The sequence below is a fragment of the Poecilia latipinna genome, unplaced genomic scaffold (assembly GCF_001443285.1).
Source record: "Poecilia latipinna isolate Pla-1442-1.1 unplaced genomic scaffold, P_latipinna-1.0 Scaffold583, whole genome shotgun sequence".
Taxonomy (NCBI): Eukaryota; Metazoa; Chordata; class Actinopteri; order Cyprinodontiformes; family Poeciliidae; genus Poecilia; species Poecilia latipinna.
Genome location: NW_015113199.1, coordinates 142,749 through 158,945, shown reverse-complemented (window position 1 = coordinate 158,945; position 16,197 = coordinate 142,749). Strand labels below are relative to the sequence as shown.

Below are 16,197 nucleotides of genomic sequence, written 5' to 3'. Positions count from 1 at the left end.
AATATTTACATACCCTGTTTTAAAAAACTGCTGCTATGGTGGGGTTTTTTCACTGAAAAGGCAAATCTTGTGCCACAGATTCAAGAGCCACTTGCATTAACTGTTGGGTAGGTTAAGTGTTTTTGTTGCATTAAATACCAAGTTTGGCATCTTGCAAATTGTTTAAAGCCCTGAGAATATTTATAATCTGAGCACACTAAACTGAAAATCCACATAAGGTTGTGAATACGTTGTGTAACCTCACCCCCAGAAAGCTGGTTGTACAGCTGGTCCACAGGCCCTCCAGGAGGGACCTGAGGCAGCTGAAAGTGGAAGGCCGACTTGATGGTGGGCACAGGCAGGCGATTCTTAGGAAAACACTTTCTCATGATGAGGCTTGAAGTGTTGATCAGAGGATCCAGTGTCCGCACGGGTAGACACTCCTGAAAAACAAATACAGAAAGCACAGCAGAGTCTCAGACCGTATATGTGTACTGTTTGCTTTCGTTTCTTCTCGTTTAGATTTTCTTACTCACAGTGGAGGAGTGGTACAAGATCCTAATGCCGTCGGCCTCCAAAAATGCCCTACGGCCCAGTTTGATGTTGGTAATGTTTCTGAGGCATACCAGCAATCCTTTACGAATCAACATACAGCGGTGTCGAGTGTCGTTGCGATGCCAATCCAGATACAAGGCAAGCAAGACGGGCACATGGCCACTGTCCACTGCACGACGGGCATTAGTTTCTGCACACGGGAGTAAAAGGAGTAGCTGATAAAGTATTGCCACATATAACTTCCATACTGTGGGATGGACTAACTAAAGGTGTAATGAATTAAAATAAACCCATGAAGTGCAGACATAATATAGAGGACAGCAGTAGGATCAAAAGCAAATTAGGTTATTCAAAGTAATGGTGAGAAAAAGGAAACGATAAGCTACACTAGATGAAGATGCTGCTGAGAAATTACCACAGAATGAAGCTTAACTCGACAAAACAATTACTCACTGGATTTGAGCAGAGCTCCCAGTGCGTCCAGAGCTACCCTGTTAATTTTAAAGCAAGGCAAAAGGGTTACATGATGATTTAGGACTCCATCAGAAAAAGGCCAAGGAGATGTAGCCTGTGGATACCACTGGTATCTTTTAAATACAAGTTCATGCTTCTTCACTACCAGACAAAAAAACAAACACTCACTTAAAGAGGCTTGTGTTCTTCTTGCTGTACGGCCCAACAATCTTGAAAATGATTTCCACCATACCAGTCTTGCCCAAAGAAATAGCATTCACCGCTTTATATAGTAAGGAAAAAAAAAAATTTAGAAAATTGTGCTAAATGCTCAAAAGAAACAAAAACATTTGTCGTAAAATGCTTTCTTTGCTCAACTCCCAGACACATAGGATGCCTTTTACTTACAGTTGTTAGAGTAAATCCTGAGAACCTGCAGACAGGGCAGAAGCACTTTAGCGTTCTGTAGATTCTGTTTCACTACGTCGACCGTGACGTTCAGCGCTCCACTTAGACGTGCCTTCACTCCAAACTTTCTGTCTGAACATACACAAGGTTCAATATCAATGCACAAGAAAGAAACAATGTGCTTATACTGTGCCTCACTGCAGATAAACATCACCTATATTTCAATGTGTGATTTTATTTTTTAACAATTTTTAATCATTTACGTGATTGAACATGTTAACAGTGTAGGACAGGAATCACGTTAAGATTACGCACTCAACATGTAGTTAGAATTAATTTATAATCTGAGTTATCCACAGCATACCAATGTTTTTTTTTTTTTTTTTTTAAATCAGGCATTTGCAGTTTTCTTTTTACATCTATATAACTACATCACTAACAGTCAAGTTGACATAAAAAGTTACAAAAATACCTAATCAACTTTTTGAATTTGAAGAAATGCATCTCCATGTGGAGAAGCAGCGGCTTTACTCTGACCCGTCTGAGAAACTCATTTTGGCTGCCTGTGCTTGTGATCTTGTTCTTTCAGTCATGACCTAAAGTCCTTGATCATAGTAGAGGGTAGGAATGTAGATTGACCGATAAATCAAGAACTTTGCCTTAGCTCTTTCTTCACCATGACAGACCGGCACAGCACCCACTTCCCTGTAGGCACCACACCAGTCTGCCTATAGATCTACATCTCCATTTTTCCAGAGAGGGAACAGAAGATCCATAGAACAAGATCCAGAGACACTTAAACTCTTCCACTTAGGGCAGGACTTCTTCCCCGACCCAGAGAAGGCATTCTACACTTTTACAGCTCAAGATCATGTTTTAGATGGTAATAGATGGTGATAGACTGTGACAATAAAAATACCTTTTGGTCCAACCTTCGCCAGTAGTGAGTGAAGCTGCAACATAAGTTCCTCACTGGGAGGAAGGTCTTTACTGGCAGAAATCAGAATCTGGAATAAAACTCCAGTTCCTCCTTTGGAAACAAACACTCCCACTCTGCGGCCTCTGCCTAAGACAGAAAACCAAGAATAGAACTGTACTAAATGAGCTTGAAACCTAATTCAGGACAAGATTAGAACCACTTGAGTTAACATTGATACAATTTATTTCTACCACATCGTTAATTGTGGAATCACATTATACTGTGTATGCATTAAGAACATGTATCATGTTTTAAAATCATTTATTGCACTTATAAATAAATGCAGGTATTCTGACTTTAGGCAGCTTGATTTTAATGTGAAGAAAATAAATCAGAGTCTTCTTACCAACTGTCAGCAGCTCACTGAGGATGGACATGATGTTCAAGGTGGTCTGGACATCCCTGCTGTTCTGTCAAAGTGACAAACACCACACATGTTAAAAGTTTGCAAATTGGAAAATGAAGCGCGATTCTCTCTACGCTTTTTTCAGAAGTTTTTTATTTTTGGGTTAAATGTAGAAGACTTTGGGATCAATGTGAAATCAGCTGCAAAATTGCGGTTTTTAAAGGAGAATGACAAAGTTTAGGAATGAGAAGATTGTTCACTAAGAGCAAGATAAATTAATTTGCTTTTAATAAACCTTTTTAACTGAGAACAGTTATGTGATTCTATGGTTACAAGTGAATAGATGGTTTCATGCTGAAAATGAGGAATCCTTAATTCTTACATCATACAAGGTTTTAGTTGAATTATGGTTCCTTTTGTGGTATTTTTTTGTAAACGGGATTGTTTTCATATTTCCTATAACATTTTCAGACATATAAATGAGAGGTTTTCAAGTGAAACTTATTTATTCTGAAACCTGCATCTGAGAGGCCAACAACCTCCATTATGTGGTTGATTCCAAAAGGGTAAATGTAAGACTGTTCATGCAAAGTAACTTAATCCTGCGGTTGTTGAATTTTAGAAAAGGTGGTCTATTAAACAGATTGTGTTGCAATGCCGTGAAGAGAAAGTCTGTGGTTGAGTGAACATGTGCTGACCTCCAGGGAAGACAGGATGACCTCCATTCCACTGGAGCCTTTGGACATCACCTCTTTTCCACTCCTCTCTGAAACACCACACAGAATAAAAAAATAATCAGAAATGTAAAAAACAAAGAAATTTGTTTAGTTCAACTGATGTAAAGACTTTATAAAAAGAACAGCAGCACTTTTTAATCTTAATCCCACAGAGCAGGTGATGACCACCATTGCCAAACTCCTGTGATTTCTAAAGCCAAGCAAACTGAAAAAAAGTTCAGAGTCCTTCAGAGGTTTGTATCTCATCAGAGTCGACATAATGCAAGGTCTTATCCTTTCTTTATAGCAGCCATCTTAGCTGGAGTCCTTGGTTTGTTTTCAGGAGCTACAGTGTAGAAGATTGTCTCTGGTTAAACGGCTCAAACTTTAAAGGGCTCCCGTTCGAAAATATGCTTTGCAATTACACTGGTTGCCACAACAGAGTGCAGAGGCTCACGTTACAACAGACAAAGAAAGTGACTTCATTCTCTACGGCAGACACATTTAATCCACTGAAGCTTTACATAGCAAAGCGTTGTTTGCATCTATATTAGTTTTCAACATCTTGTATGTTCAACCTTTAAAGAACTTTAAAACAAACTTAAAAACGACTCTTCAAACATAAGATTACATTTTCGAGTCAACAGAAGACGACTTTTAACATATCAGTGCTTGAATTACTCAACCTCTCCATTTTTGTCTGACTTCTTTTTTTTTTTTTTTTGCAAAAGCTAATAAAAAAGATACTTTGTCTTGTTTTGCGAGTGCAAACACATTAAAATGAACACATTAGAACTCTCAAAACAAGAAATACCCAGAACAGACACTGAAGGCTTTGCAACAAACTCTTTATGATTTCTCATAAGTTTCAATGACAAAGAGCACATAAATATAGTGGAAAAAAAATGCAAACAAAAATAATGACAAAAAGGGAACTAAAAGTGACGTAAATGGCGTTATTAAATTTCTTTTAAGTCAGCAGTTTATGACAGAAATGCAGACCATATATAAAAAAAAAACCCAAGTGGAGGATTACATTACTTGATGGAGATTTTAGACTTTATGTCTGGCAGCTTTGCGTGTTTGGCACAACATGCAATGCGTCATTAGTGGGGGTGAAATGTGCCAAGTATGCAGCTCTTACAACTTGCCGTAAGGAAAACATGCCAAAGTTACACTGGAGACCAAACAGGAATCGTGTATGTCCAGTCTGTCCTTGCACACACTTTAGACCAGAGGAGAGGGGCGCAGCATCTTCTGAAAACATTTGTAACATGCCAGACTTTTAAAAGAGCTTCTAAACAAATCAGCGCCTCGACACCAGAAGGTGATTGACGCCTTTCTGTAAAAATGCTTCCCAGAACAAAATTACCTACATTTTAATCTCAGCACAGTGAACTCCTATGTTTTTATTCAAGTAGAGATGTACAGAAATTTAAATGTTTGACTGGACCGGGTTGGGAATATAAAAATCTGATCATTACTGATCAGTGAACACATTGTCATTTTTGGCATGAGTGGGGTGTTTAAAATGAATTCAGAGGAACCAGGAAATATAAGAAGCAATTTAAAAGCAAAACATTTTCTATGACATGTCCAGATACGTCTGCAATTCATTCAAGCAATTACAGGGAGATTTTTAAAAACAGATAACAGGAAGGCTAAATATGTTACACAAGAGCTGCTCGGTTTTAGCTTTCAAGCTTTAAAACTATATTATGGAATATGACTGAACTGGAAATATTGATGACCTTCAGAAAACCTCAAAGCTTCAGTGTCTAAATTCTGGAAAGAATGCACAAGAAAACCAGTGTTTACAGTTAGTAATGTCAAGCTGTTGCTAAGATACTAATTAAATCCAATTTTAAATGTAAACTCTGCAACAACTTAGTTTTCAAATATTTTCAAAAGTCTGGTTCCACCTCTATATCTATTATTAATGGTCACTCAGAACAGTAAGGCTAGAAGTATACATTTTTAAAGTTGTTCTTATATCTCAGTTTTTACACAGAAATTGGGATCTTGTAAAGTCTGTGTCATCAGGTCAAATGATATGGAAAAAAATAATAAATAAAAAATCCACCACAAAATCATTTAAAATCCAACTTTTTGTCGCCATTTTTGGTATGTGCTGCTAGTGCCTATGACTACCACAAATTTCACAAATGAGTAAGAAAAAATAGAGAATTAGGAATGTATCCATATTTCAAATTCTACACTCAATTCCAACTCTCTAAATAACTCACTTGTGTATTTTGTCATTTGTCACCCTACCTGATGAATCTGCATAGTCCAGCGATGGATAGTATCTCCTGGTGTAGTGATAATCCATTTTAAAAACAAAACAAACCTAATACTTCTCAGATGGGATGAATGAAAATGCACACTGTTTTCCCAGTTACCAGCTTTTCTTTACTGTAGTAAATCAGAACCCTTCTGAGTTTGATATGCTACAGTAAATGATGCCAAAAGTTGAAGAACTCCCAAAGCTTCATTGGTATGTCTGCATCCCCTCACGGCAAGCAGTGATCTCCTTAGATGTTAACACAATCCACCTGCTCTTCTACCGTGTGTGCACAGATATCCACACTTAGTAACAAGCACCTCCCTTTAGACTCTGCCAACAACTCAACTACTGCTTGCTTCAACAGAAAATTGTTGCTTACAATGCATCCTTTCAAGTAAAAGTTGGTAAGATGAAAGGGAATACACAACTCTGAAAAGGACACTGTAATAAGTCTTAGCTTTCTCTTGTTCTTTCTTTAGGTTCCTCTTCACTGCCTCCTAAGCCCCTAAGACTCTGAACTTAAGACAGAGTACAGAAAAGTCCCTCCTGGAGTGTATAGTTACTGTGAACAGGGTCAGAGCCCCCCTTCCACTTCCCTCTGACCAACGTCATACTCATACACGTTTCAAGTTGGAGTTGCAGGGGAGGCACTGACAGATAGCAAAGCAGGAGATGAGAAGGGGAACAGCTGTATATCATGATTGATAGAGTTACAGACAGACAGTTTTCCACTGTGCCCGTCAGTCAGAATGGATTAGCTGCTTGACTTTGGAGAGAGGAGAAGAACGAAACTATGGGAAGAGGAAAGACGATATTCAGGAAAGATGAGATGGAAACAAGGTCAGAGGGAATGCAAAGCATGTTGGCATGGGAAAAAAATAATGATTTACCAAAATTCTTTACTTAATTACATAACACAAGCATTCCCTAGTCGTTTCTCTGAAGGTTGTTCTTGTTTACAAATACTAAGAGAAGGACTGAGAAAATGGTTGGTGACCAGCATCAGATTATTTACAGCCCGATTGGCTGATTGGAAACTCGGAAAAATCATTTATTTTTACATCCAATGAACACAAAGAAAGGAGGTTCTGCCAGGTCACCTTGAGTTCTTCAGTATGGAAGTTGCTACTGAAGGAAGAAGAGTCAAAGTTAGCTATTTTCAGTCTCCTCCAACATGATTTTGCAAGTTCCAATTTGTTAAATTTAAGACTTTATAAAACTATATCTTAGATTTCAAAATGTTATTAACTCAGAGTAGTTATGTTTATCACTTTACATTGCATAATGTGTTTAGCAAGTTAACATAACCTAGTCATTTTTTTTTCGATTGGAATGTTATTCCAGTGTTTCACACCTTGGTCATCCAACTTCACCACCTTCGTACAGTAGACAGTGAGGTTCATAATGGAATGGTTAACTGCAGCAGGTTCCGTCGAAATCCAGTTCATTACATTTATACCTTATTAAAAAAAAAGCATCAAATAAAATTCAAGGAATGTTTTTGTTGTAGTAACCTAAACATACACCATGACAGTTCCAGCAGAAACCGACTTGGCATGCTACAGAAAAGTTGACGGACATTAACTACATGACATTGATGAGCTAGTATAATTTCAAGGTCCAACATTCAAACCTAATACGGAGAAAAGTATAAAGACTCTTTAAGATTCTGCAGAGGCCATGGTTTAAAAATAAAGTCAGAGGAAGCACAGCAGTGTAAGAAGCTATTTAAAAGGCTACTGTATTTTCAATGGCGGCATGTGGTTTGTTCAATTAGACAGCTGGAGCGGAGAGTCAGTCATTGGTGATGGGTGCCTGTCATTTCTTACCTTTCTGAATTTTTGGTAATTTCATACCTGCAATGGCGTAGGAGTGATTTATTAGCACATGTTATTAGATACCAGCATGCTCAAGGCTTCATTGTATTCCTTTGTGTTCAGCCTGTAAGAATTGGAACTGGAACTGGAAATGTTAGACCTTTGCAAATCTCTTACGTCACGGTAAGGGTCTACATTTCTTAAGGTCACACGCAGACTGATATTATCAGTTAGTAATGCAGATCACTAATGTGAGACAGTAAAGACAGCTTAAAGTATTAACTCCAAATTAATTTTCTGTTTTAAATTTTAAAAATCTATCACAGTGTCTGCCCTATTACAGAGTGTTATTATTTTGGCTCCCGCACAACACAACAGAATGGCCAGATTTTTTTTTACATTTTTTTATGTGATTACTTGTCACCTTAAAAAGAAACCAGTTAAATTATAGCAGATTTAAAAAGAAATCTTAGACTTGGAAATCAGTCAATAATCTGTGACTGATTATGATGACGTTTTTATTCATGATTCAATTATTTTTCGAGACGACTGAGTCAAATGTTGTTGAAAGTACACTTCATATATCCAGCAGCCTGAGTTCATGTCTTTACATTGCTAGTTTTGTGAGTGTGTTTGCTATTTACAGCGATGTCAATTGCAGAATAGCAGGCAATCCTGACATGTCGCAACTAGAACGCTGAGAACGCTCTGCATATTTACTTGATAAATGACCTGAACAAGTATCAAAATTGTCAGTTAGTTTCACCACTTAGACAAATACATTTATTGAGAGTAAGAGTGCAACAACAATGTGAAACTGATATTTGAACTAATCCGAGTTTACAACAGAGGCTCCCTGCTAACAAGGCTGCACTCATGTTACACTGTGTTCAACACCGTGAGGTGGCACAATGCCTTCTCCTTCCGCTGTGAGATCAAGACTGCTCTTTAAGAGTAATCAGAAACTGTGAGGCTCAAGATCAGTCAATCTACATCTCAGCCACTGCCGCACCCATTTACACACAAAGAGGTAAAACAAGCTTTTAATTAACTTAACTCCTGATTAAAACCTTTTGAAAATGTAAAGGAAAAATAAGGTGTTTTAATGTTTTAAGTAAAAAGATCAAGTCTACAGAGATGTCAATATTACAAACTGGAGACTATATAATTTAGGACAGCAAAAGGAAAAAAACTAAACATTTGGCAAAGTGGCTTTTAGGAAAAAGTGAGCTTATCGGACCTCATCAGTCAGATATTTATCTCTGCTGGAGTTTAGCTGTTTAAGGTTACAAATATCTAAAAAAAGAACAAAAAAAGAAAAAGAGGCTAAAACATTACTTTGTAAGTTTATATGTATAAATATTTGGCTCCCTAGCAACACTGAGCTAAAAGTGAATCAGGCTATAACCTCATATCTGCAATCAGCAAAAACTGAAGATAATTATGCTCGGATTTGAAAACTGATCCAGAAGGTGGATGACGATCGCGTTGTGTGATGGTTTTCTTTGGAAGGCTCTGTGTTTTTGGCCTGTTTATTTTATTGCCATTTATTGAATTCAATGCAATCCTACATTGTATACAGTTCATTTCAAGTTTCAACACGCTATGTAGTCATTGATTGCTTCTATAAATCTTGTTTTGAACAAAGAATTCTGCTGTTGATTTTCTACCATCCTGATCCAGTCTACCAACTCTCCTCTGACAGAGAGGATAGCATCACATGGCTGTTGCAGATTTCTGGCCTGTCCTGTTCTATTTCATACCTAAGGTACTACTGGAGTCAGACAGGATGGTAAGATGACAGCTATTATAGTACAGTGAACTCATTGTCATGTTCAAGAAACTAGTTGACATTAGAGCTAAACAATATGTATATCATGACATATAAAAACATATGTCGCGATAGATAATATATTGCGATGAGATGCATATCACTATATGATACATCTAATAGAACTCCAATTTGAACCGCACAGCATTTTGGGGGATGTAGGCAGGGAAAAGACTGAAGCTGTTCAACCAGCTAAGTAAGGTGAGAGGCATAAACTCACTCACTCACTCACTCACTCTTTGGTTACCTAGCATAAATTTGTTGAGTTGCACAGCAACGGTTTAGGTTTCGACACCACGCTTTATAACTGCTGCCTCATAACAGCTGTGGATAACAGAAGCAAAGTTACGCTACTAGTTTGGTAATATTTCAGATATTTAAAACTGAAAACTAATGACTAATTATTGATAACGACTGATGCAAAAAGCTTATATCGTGATACTAGGGCTGTATCGTCCAGTCCTAGCAGAAATTATTTGACTTTTGGTGATGGTGCATAAATCCTGCTGAAAGTAAGCATCAGAAAATGGGTAGATCAGGTGACCCAGAGCTGGACAAGTTGAGTGACATTCTGCTAGGATGTGGTGTTTAAACGATGCTCAAGTGACATCCCCAGGCTAATAGTGTGTCATGAGAATATTCCCAAACAGGTAGGACAGATTCATGCTATTCATGTTGTTTACATCAAATTCTAACCATACCATTTGAATATTGCAGCTGAGATCAAGACTTATCAAATCAGGCACTTATTTGTCTAATTTTGGTGAGTGTTTGAAGCCTCAGTTTTCTGTTCTTAGCTGACTAAAGAGACACCCGTTGTGTTTTTCTGCTGTTGTGGACCATCTGCTTCAAGTTTCAACATGCTGTGTTTTCAGTGTTCATTTCTGCATGTCTTGGTTTTAGCAAGGGAATTATTTAAACTGCTGTTGCTTTTCTACTTTCTTGATCCAGAAAAGCCAACTCTCCTCTGACAGCAAGAAAAGGATTTTCATCCACACAAGCAGTGATTTTCAACCACTGCTTGTAAATCTGCGAATATGGTGAATATTCCTGAAATACTGAGATCAGTTTTTCTGGAACCATAAAATACGCTAACATAAATATTTTTCTTCCCCCATTGTGATGCTTGTTTTGAACATCAGCAAGTTTTTAAATACCTAAATTGATTGAGTTGCTAACATGTGATTGGCTGAATTGCTATTTGTGTTAACAAGAACATGTGTACCTAATAAAGAGGCCAGCATATCTTAAGTGACTCGCTTTTTATCTTCCCTTACCCTGTGTCTGTATAAGATGAAGGATCTTTGCTGTGACCAGCCTTGTTGTCTCTACATCTCTCACCAGGACCTCCTCGTTCATCTTCTCCAGCTGGCAGAGGAGCATTGCTACCTTGGAGTTACTGGGAACACTGGGGCAAAAAAAAAAAACGACATTGAAACTTGAATTCACAAAGTTCTCAACAGGTCCATCTCATATCGCTTCTGTCTTCCATGTAACTGGACACACTATGCTGTACAACAGAGGAACTATGATCTAATATACAAATACATTTATATTTGATGAATTTCACAGTATTTTCTTGAGGTTTTATTTGACCCAAAGTAGCAAATACATTTAAGTCTGAGGTTGAAGATGACGAAATGAGAAAAAAAAAGTGGCATCGCTGCTTTTGCAAGGCAGTGCATGTCAAAAACAATGAAATATAAATAGGAACAGCCTCACTGGTAACCCACCGTTACCAAACACACATCAGATCTACTTTAAGATGTATTTATTATTCTACTAAAGCTGACTTAATGGCTGTTCCCGAGAGATTAGCTATTTCTAGGGTGACCAATATTTTTCTAAAAATATGAACTTCCCTGGCACTGAACTAGAAGCAAGAGATTAGGGGTCACTTGGTACAGCAAGGGCAAACAATGAAAAATCTAAACTCTGATTATACCCAGCAGAGCAGAAGTTCTCATTCCTTATAAAGAGAGAGAGAGGGGGACGGAGACGAAAACAGAAATAGAAAGTGAGTGATCCAAGACAGAAAATTAAAGAAAATGTCAAGAATGATGGGGGAATGTAATGCATGAGCGGACAAAGACACAAAAACAGATGTAGAGCTTAAATAAACCTGAGACAGAGATGAACACAGATTATTTTTAGTCGTGACAAATTCACATGGCTACTTCTGGAGGCCATGTAATTATCTCTGCACAGGGCTGTCTGGCACATGGTGCGACCAGAAGATAAACAGTGGGATCGGACGCTGCTCTGAAGTGAGTCAAAAACTAAAACAGCACAGGGACAGAACAACATCATAAAAGCAAATCAGGAGCAAAGGAGCTCATAAAACAAAACAAAACAAAAAAAAAATGTTTCTCTAAGCTACACACATTCCCACACATCACTGCTCGTGTGTGTGGCTGTGCACGCATCAGCTCACCCCTTCTCTGTGGCCATTTTGGGTTTGTTCATTTTTTTCCCCCACGTCAAAAGGTCATGTCGACTGCAAGAGAATGAAAACAAAGTCTGCATTACTAAAAGAGCACAAGTCAAAACATTGTGCATCATTTGGAAACAAGCATGATTAACCTTCACCCCCGGTGTCGCATGAGTTCCCACAGGACTCTCAACTGGAGCCGGCCAAGCAACTATGCCAAAACCAGCTGACAATAAAGCTCATCTGTCCCCAGCTTTGAATGTACAAGTCTATAAATATGTGCAGGATTCGTCCCAAACTGGCAACCTGAGGAAGGTCATGAAAGAGTAAAATGTTTTACAGCATAACAATATATGCTATTGAATTATAACTAGATATCAGAGTGCACATGCATATTCATTTCTACCTTAAACATGGGAAAAGTCCAGAGACTCATGATAAAACCTAAATACTTCCTCTTTCAGTTTCAGGAATTTATATGCAAGGCCTTCTTTTACTGCTAACCTTGATGCTACACATTACATTTTTTAACATAGGCTGCACTCAAATGCAGAAAGACTCCATTTGTGTGCAACACTGCTGGTACAACCATGAGAGGTATATAAATGGATGGAATATTTTTTTTTTCTTAATCATATATAAACAAACATATTGAGGTTAGCAAACATTAGCAAGTGCAGAACTCTTAAAATCCTGCATTCCAACTAGGAATAGGCATTCATTAAGTGATAATGATTATATTCATGTTAAATCCCAAAATTGGTTTAGATAAGATTGCTTTTTTTTTTTTTGCTTCTCAAGCCATTTGTGTCAATCTCAGTTATAAGCATAAATACTACATCTGTGTTTCAAAATAAACTGCTTTGTGTCATAGCTGCAGTATTCGATGTCATTGCAATTGTAAAACAGATCATGGGTAAGATTTATATTTAGAGCATTGCGTGTGCTTACGAGGCTTTAGGGTCATGGAGTGATAGATTTATAGGTAAACAGACTGCATTGGGTTGTGATGTTGAATGAGCATTGCAACACCCCGTTTCTTTTCATGTAAAGCCATTCTGTTGTAGATTTGCTTTAGTGTTAAGGACCACTGCACAGCTATCAGACTAATGCACCTACATCTTCCTCTAAACTACAAGAGTAGGAGTTCAGTAATCCATAGTTAGCTCCGAGTCTCCAAAACAAGTCAAAATCTATTAGCCCTCAACCACTGTCACTGATGGTGTGCATGGAGGTGCTTAACCGCTAGAAAAGGTTTTCACCAACAACGGCATTGAATTTTGGTAAAAACATCTAAACCTTTGCCTTATAAAACCAAATGAGAAAGTTCAAAATCCATGCTATTACAGCTTTACAAAGAAGAGTCTTCCAGGACAACACAAGCTACTGCCTAATTCACCCTAGTTTTGGAAATAAACTCCTGGTTGTCATCACGTTTGGTCAGGTCATGTAACTGTGACAGGAAATGTAGCAGACCCAGTGTACTATGATGAACTTATAAAATTGTTTGGATATAACTGTATAAACCATGCCAGACTGATGGAAAGCAATGGCCGCTTCTCTAAAACTATCAGTGATGTGCCTTCTACTTGGCAATGCATTAACAGGCTGAACATGTCATGAAAAAAAATTGTCTTCACATCTTCATATCCAGGCAGACTAGTATATGGAGTATAGGTCAAAGCTAAATTATGTGGAAAACGCTGAGAAAACACTAGATTTAAAAAATAAATACATTTAGAAAAGAAATTTTTCCTCACCTAAAGTTTTGTTGCAATATGAACAGAAGGTGCAAAAGCAGCTGAAAATCAGGATAACCTTACTCAATAGTTTTGGGGGGGTTTTCCACAAAATTTCACATACTCATACTGAAACAGCCCTTCATCATCACTATGTGCAGGAAAATTTGTCAGATAATTTAGAGTGATAATTATGGTTTGAGGGGGAATAAAGCTGCAACCAAAGAGTAGCTCATACGTTCAAAAAACCAGTTTAACAACTGACACATTACCCATACTTCTCTTCGCCAGAACAGACGCTAGACCGGTTTTCTCCCACAATGTAGAATTTATTAAGGACAAAATTTTGCCTCCTGCTTCTGACAGCAAGTTAAAATTTGTATTTTACTTTATTGTTTATCTTAAAGATGCCAAGTTGGATAACCCAGTTGAAGCTTATGGCCTCTGCACCTGCTGTGCTGGTCACTCATTAACGGCCGCACAGTCTGCACCAGCAGGCCAGCTAACGGTGAAATAAGCTAGCGATGCTCAATTTATAGCACAAAGCGAGCTGAGACAAAACAACAGATTCTTACAATAAAAGCAAAATACCATTTCTCAAACCTGCACGAAAAGGAGCTGCGTCCAGCTGAGAGAGGATCAAGTCTGAGATAAGGGGGACTGCTACTGTTTGCCTGAAACGCCCTGCTGATGATGTGATGAGAGCAGAGGGAGTAGCAACGCGAGAGTGACTACGTCTTTCTGTTTTGTTTGTTCTATGCGTAATTAAAATAAAACCGAATGTAAACCACGTTTTATAATACAACTTTTAAATTATCTTCAGTTTTTACATTTTTTTATTTAGTCAATTCCGCGCTATATTGTGTATAGGACCGTCCCCCGTACCCATTTGGACTACAAATCCCAGATTGACTGCAGCCTATGACGTAAAATTTATGTTCCAGTCTTTACAGTGTTCGAAGGAATTAAAAAACAAGGTTAGTGCTGGTTTATAATAATTTAATGATTCATGAATCACAGATTTCGTGTTTGTTATATTGGAGATAGTGAAACAACCTATAAAGTAATCATAATTGTTTTTTATTTCCTGTAAATATGTCGTTGCTGGCATTAGTTTGCACACGGTATCTGAAACTGGCGAAAGCTAGCTAACATCATCACGCGTCTTTACTATCATACTGTCGCGATGGCTTCATCTTTGTGTTTGTACGTTTTTGGTAAAATGTCACGCGGTTATTTCTGATATTTCTGAAAGCACTAGCAGAAAGCCCAAATACGCAGTTAGTGCCATATATGTGCCTTACATAGTATGCTTAGAGTTTCTCAAATCATCTTCAATGTCCTTCTGAACATAACGTGAAATAGATTTAAATAAGCCCATACAACACATTGGCATTACATATCGTGGCCATAGTATTTTATTATAACCACTTATTGATCTAAGTGTGCTAATATGTCCACTACTTAGTCAATTTAACGCGCCAGTGAGTTGGTCTTTGAACCGATTACTATACTAATGAAGCTGATCTTTTTTTTTTGTTGTTTAGCAGTTTACTAAATCAATCAAAATTTGGTAATCCCACTTTAAATTATACTTGGTCTATAATTTCATTAACTACTAATATGTACTGTAAAAGTATTTCAAAAATCTCTTGCAGTCTGTTTTGGAGGTGGACTGCATGTCGCTGTAGTCAAAGTCCGTCAAACTCAAAAATTACTTCAAAAAAGTAGTCGGGGAAACTCATTATTGAGTAAACTATTTTTGAGCTCTGATAATGTTACAATGTTACATTGTCTAATCCTTGGCATAATGCTCATCTTCTCTTTTCGCTTTAAGTTATTATTGGTTACCATGGTGATGAAGTCAGCAGTTGAAGATGATGATACTGGCTGGGTGCTGGGCATACCAGAAAAGATGAAGAACAATGCCAATTGGGTTGATATCACTCATGAGTTCAAGGGTGCCTGCAAAGGTAAAATATTTTATTGTTTAGAAATTCAGCAGATCCAGAAGGGATCATTATTTTTACAAACTTGTTCTTATCTTGTTTTTGCAGAGTTGAACCTTGGAGAACTGCTTCACGATAAACTGTAAGCATGACAAAAGTGCATTAATTACTACATGATTAGTTGCAACTTCTCAAAAGACACTAATCAGAATTAAAGTTTAGCTCACTGAAAAGAGGATTTGTTGTTGGTTAATATTCCTTAACACTTCAGTTTTATGTTATTTGTAGCTTAGCTATTTAATGAAAACAAAATAATTTTCATATCATTCTTCAGAAGAGAAAAGAGTGAGTTTTCTCGTGTGGTGCAGGTTTGGCTTGTTTGAGGCCATGTCTGCCATCGAAATGATGGATCCTAAGATGGACGCAGGGATGATCGGAAACCAGGTCAACAGGAAAGTGCTTAATTTTGAACAAGCAATCAAGGTACAGCAGTAAAAACACAAAGGCAAAATTTCTACCACGCAACTTACACATTTACTTTATCTGCTCTATTATTTAGAAATCTAATAAGGCAGCGATCTTTGCGTAACTTGATTTACTATTTGACATTCGTTCCAGGAGGGTGCCATCAAGGTGAAAGAGCTCAGTCTTCCTGAGCTCATTGGGATCATTGACACTTGTTTCTGCTGTTTGGTGAGGGTTTTTTT

At 37.6% G+C, this 16,197-nt stretch overlaps 2 protein-coding genes across 7 annotated transcripts in view; one reads left to right on the top strand and one right to left on the bottom strand.

Moving 5' to 3' along the window:
* agtpbp1 (ATP/GTP binding carboxypeptidase 1) overlaps nucleotides 1–14,227 on the bottom strand; it is a 28,031-nt gene extending 13,804 nt beyond the window's left edge. Inside the window, exons 1-12 of one of the 4 annotated variants that reach the window (XM_015042253.1) lie at nucleotides 14,133–14,216; nucleotides 11,955–12,108; nucleotides 11,806–11,868; nucleotides 10,649–10,779; nucleotides 3,419–3,486; nucleotides 2,721–2,784; nucleotides 2,315–2,461; nucleotides 1,396–1,527; nucleotides 1,177–1,270; nucleotides 988–1,025; nucleotides 516–724; nucleotides 245–422 (exon numbers count right to left, since the gene is read on the bottom strand). In XM_015042253.1, coding sequence (XP_014897739.1) covers nucleotides 245–422; nucleotides 516–724; nucleotides 988–1,025; nucleotides 1,177–1,270; nucleotides 1,396–1,527; nucleotides 2,315–2,461; nucleotides 2,721–2,784; nucleotides 3,419–3,486; nucleotides 10,649–10,779; nucleotides 11,806–11,837 — 1,093 coding nt within the window. In that variant the 5' untranslated portion in view covers nucleotides 11,838–11,868; nucleotides 11,955–12,108; nucleotides 14,133–14,216. Of the gene's footprint in view, nucleotides 1–244; nucleotides 423–515; nucleotides 725–987; nucleotides 1,026–1,176; nucleotides 1,271–1,395; nucleotides 1,528–2,314; nucleotides 2,462–2,720; nucleotides 2,785–3,418; nucleotides 3,487–5,710; nucleotides 5,871–10,648; nucleotides 10,780–11,805; nucleotides 11,869–11,954; nucleotides 12,109–14,132 lie in introns of those variants that run through there. The other 3 variants (XM_015042251.1, XM_015042250.1, XM_015042254.1) reach the window with 3 other exon arrangements.
* The window catches only part of naa35 (N-alpha-acetyltransferase 35, NatC auxiliary subunit), a 13,808-nt gene continuing 11,432 nt past the window's right edge, over nucleotides 13,822–16,197 (top strand). The window contains exons 1-5 of one of the 3 annotated variants that reach the window (XM_015042257.1): nucleotides 13,822–13,906; nucleotides 15,379–15,514; nucleotides 15,599–15,632; nucleotides 15,859–15,973; nucleotides 16,109–16,183. In XM_015042257.1, the coding sequence (XP_014897743.1) occupies nucleotides 15,394–15,514; nucleotides 15,599–15,632; nucleotides 15,859–15,973; nucleotides 16,109–16,183 (345 nt within the window). In that variant the 5' untranslated portion in view covers nucleotides 13,822–13,906; nucleotides 15,379–15,393. Of the gene's footprint in view, nucleotides 13,907–14,179; nucleotides 14,269–14,322; nucleotides 14,519–15,378; nucleotides 15,515–15,598; nucleotides 15,633–15,858; nucleotides 15,974–16,108; nucleotides 16,184–16,197 lie in introns of those variants that run through there. The other 2 variants (XM_015042256.1, XM_015042255.1) reach the window with 2 other exon arrangements.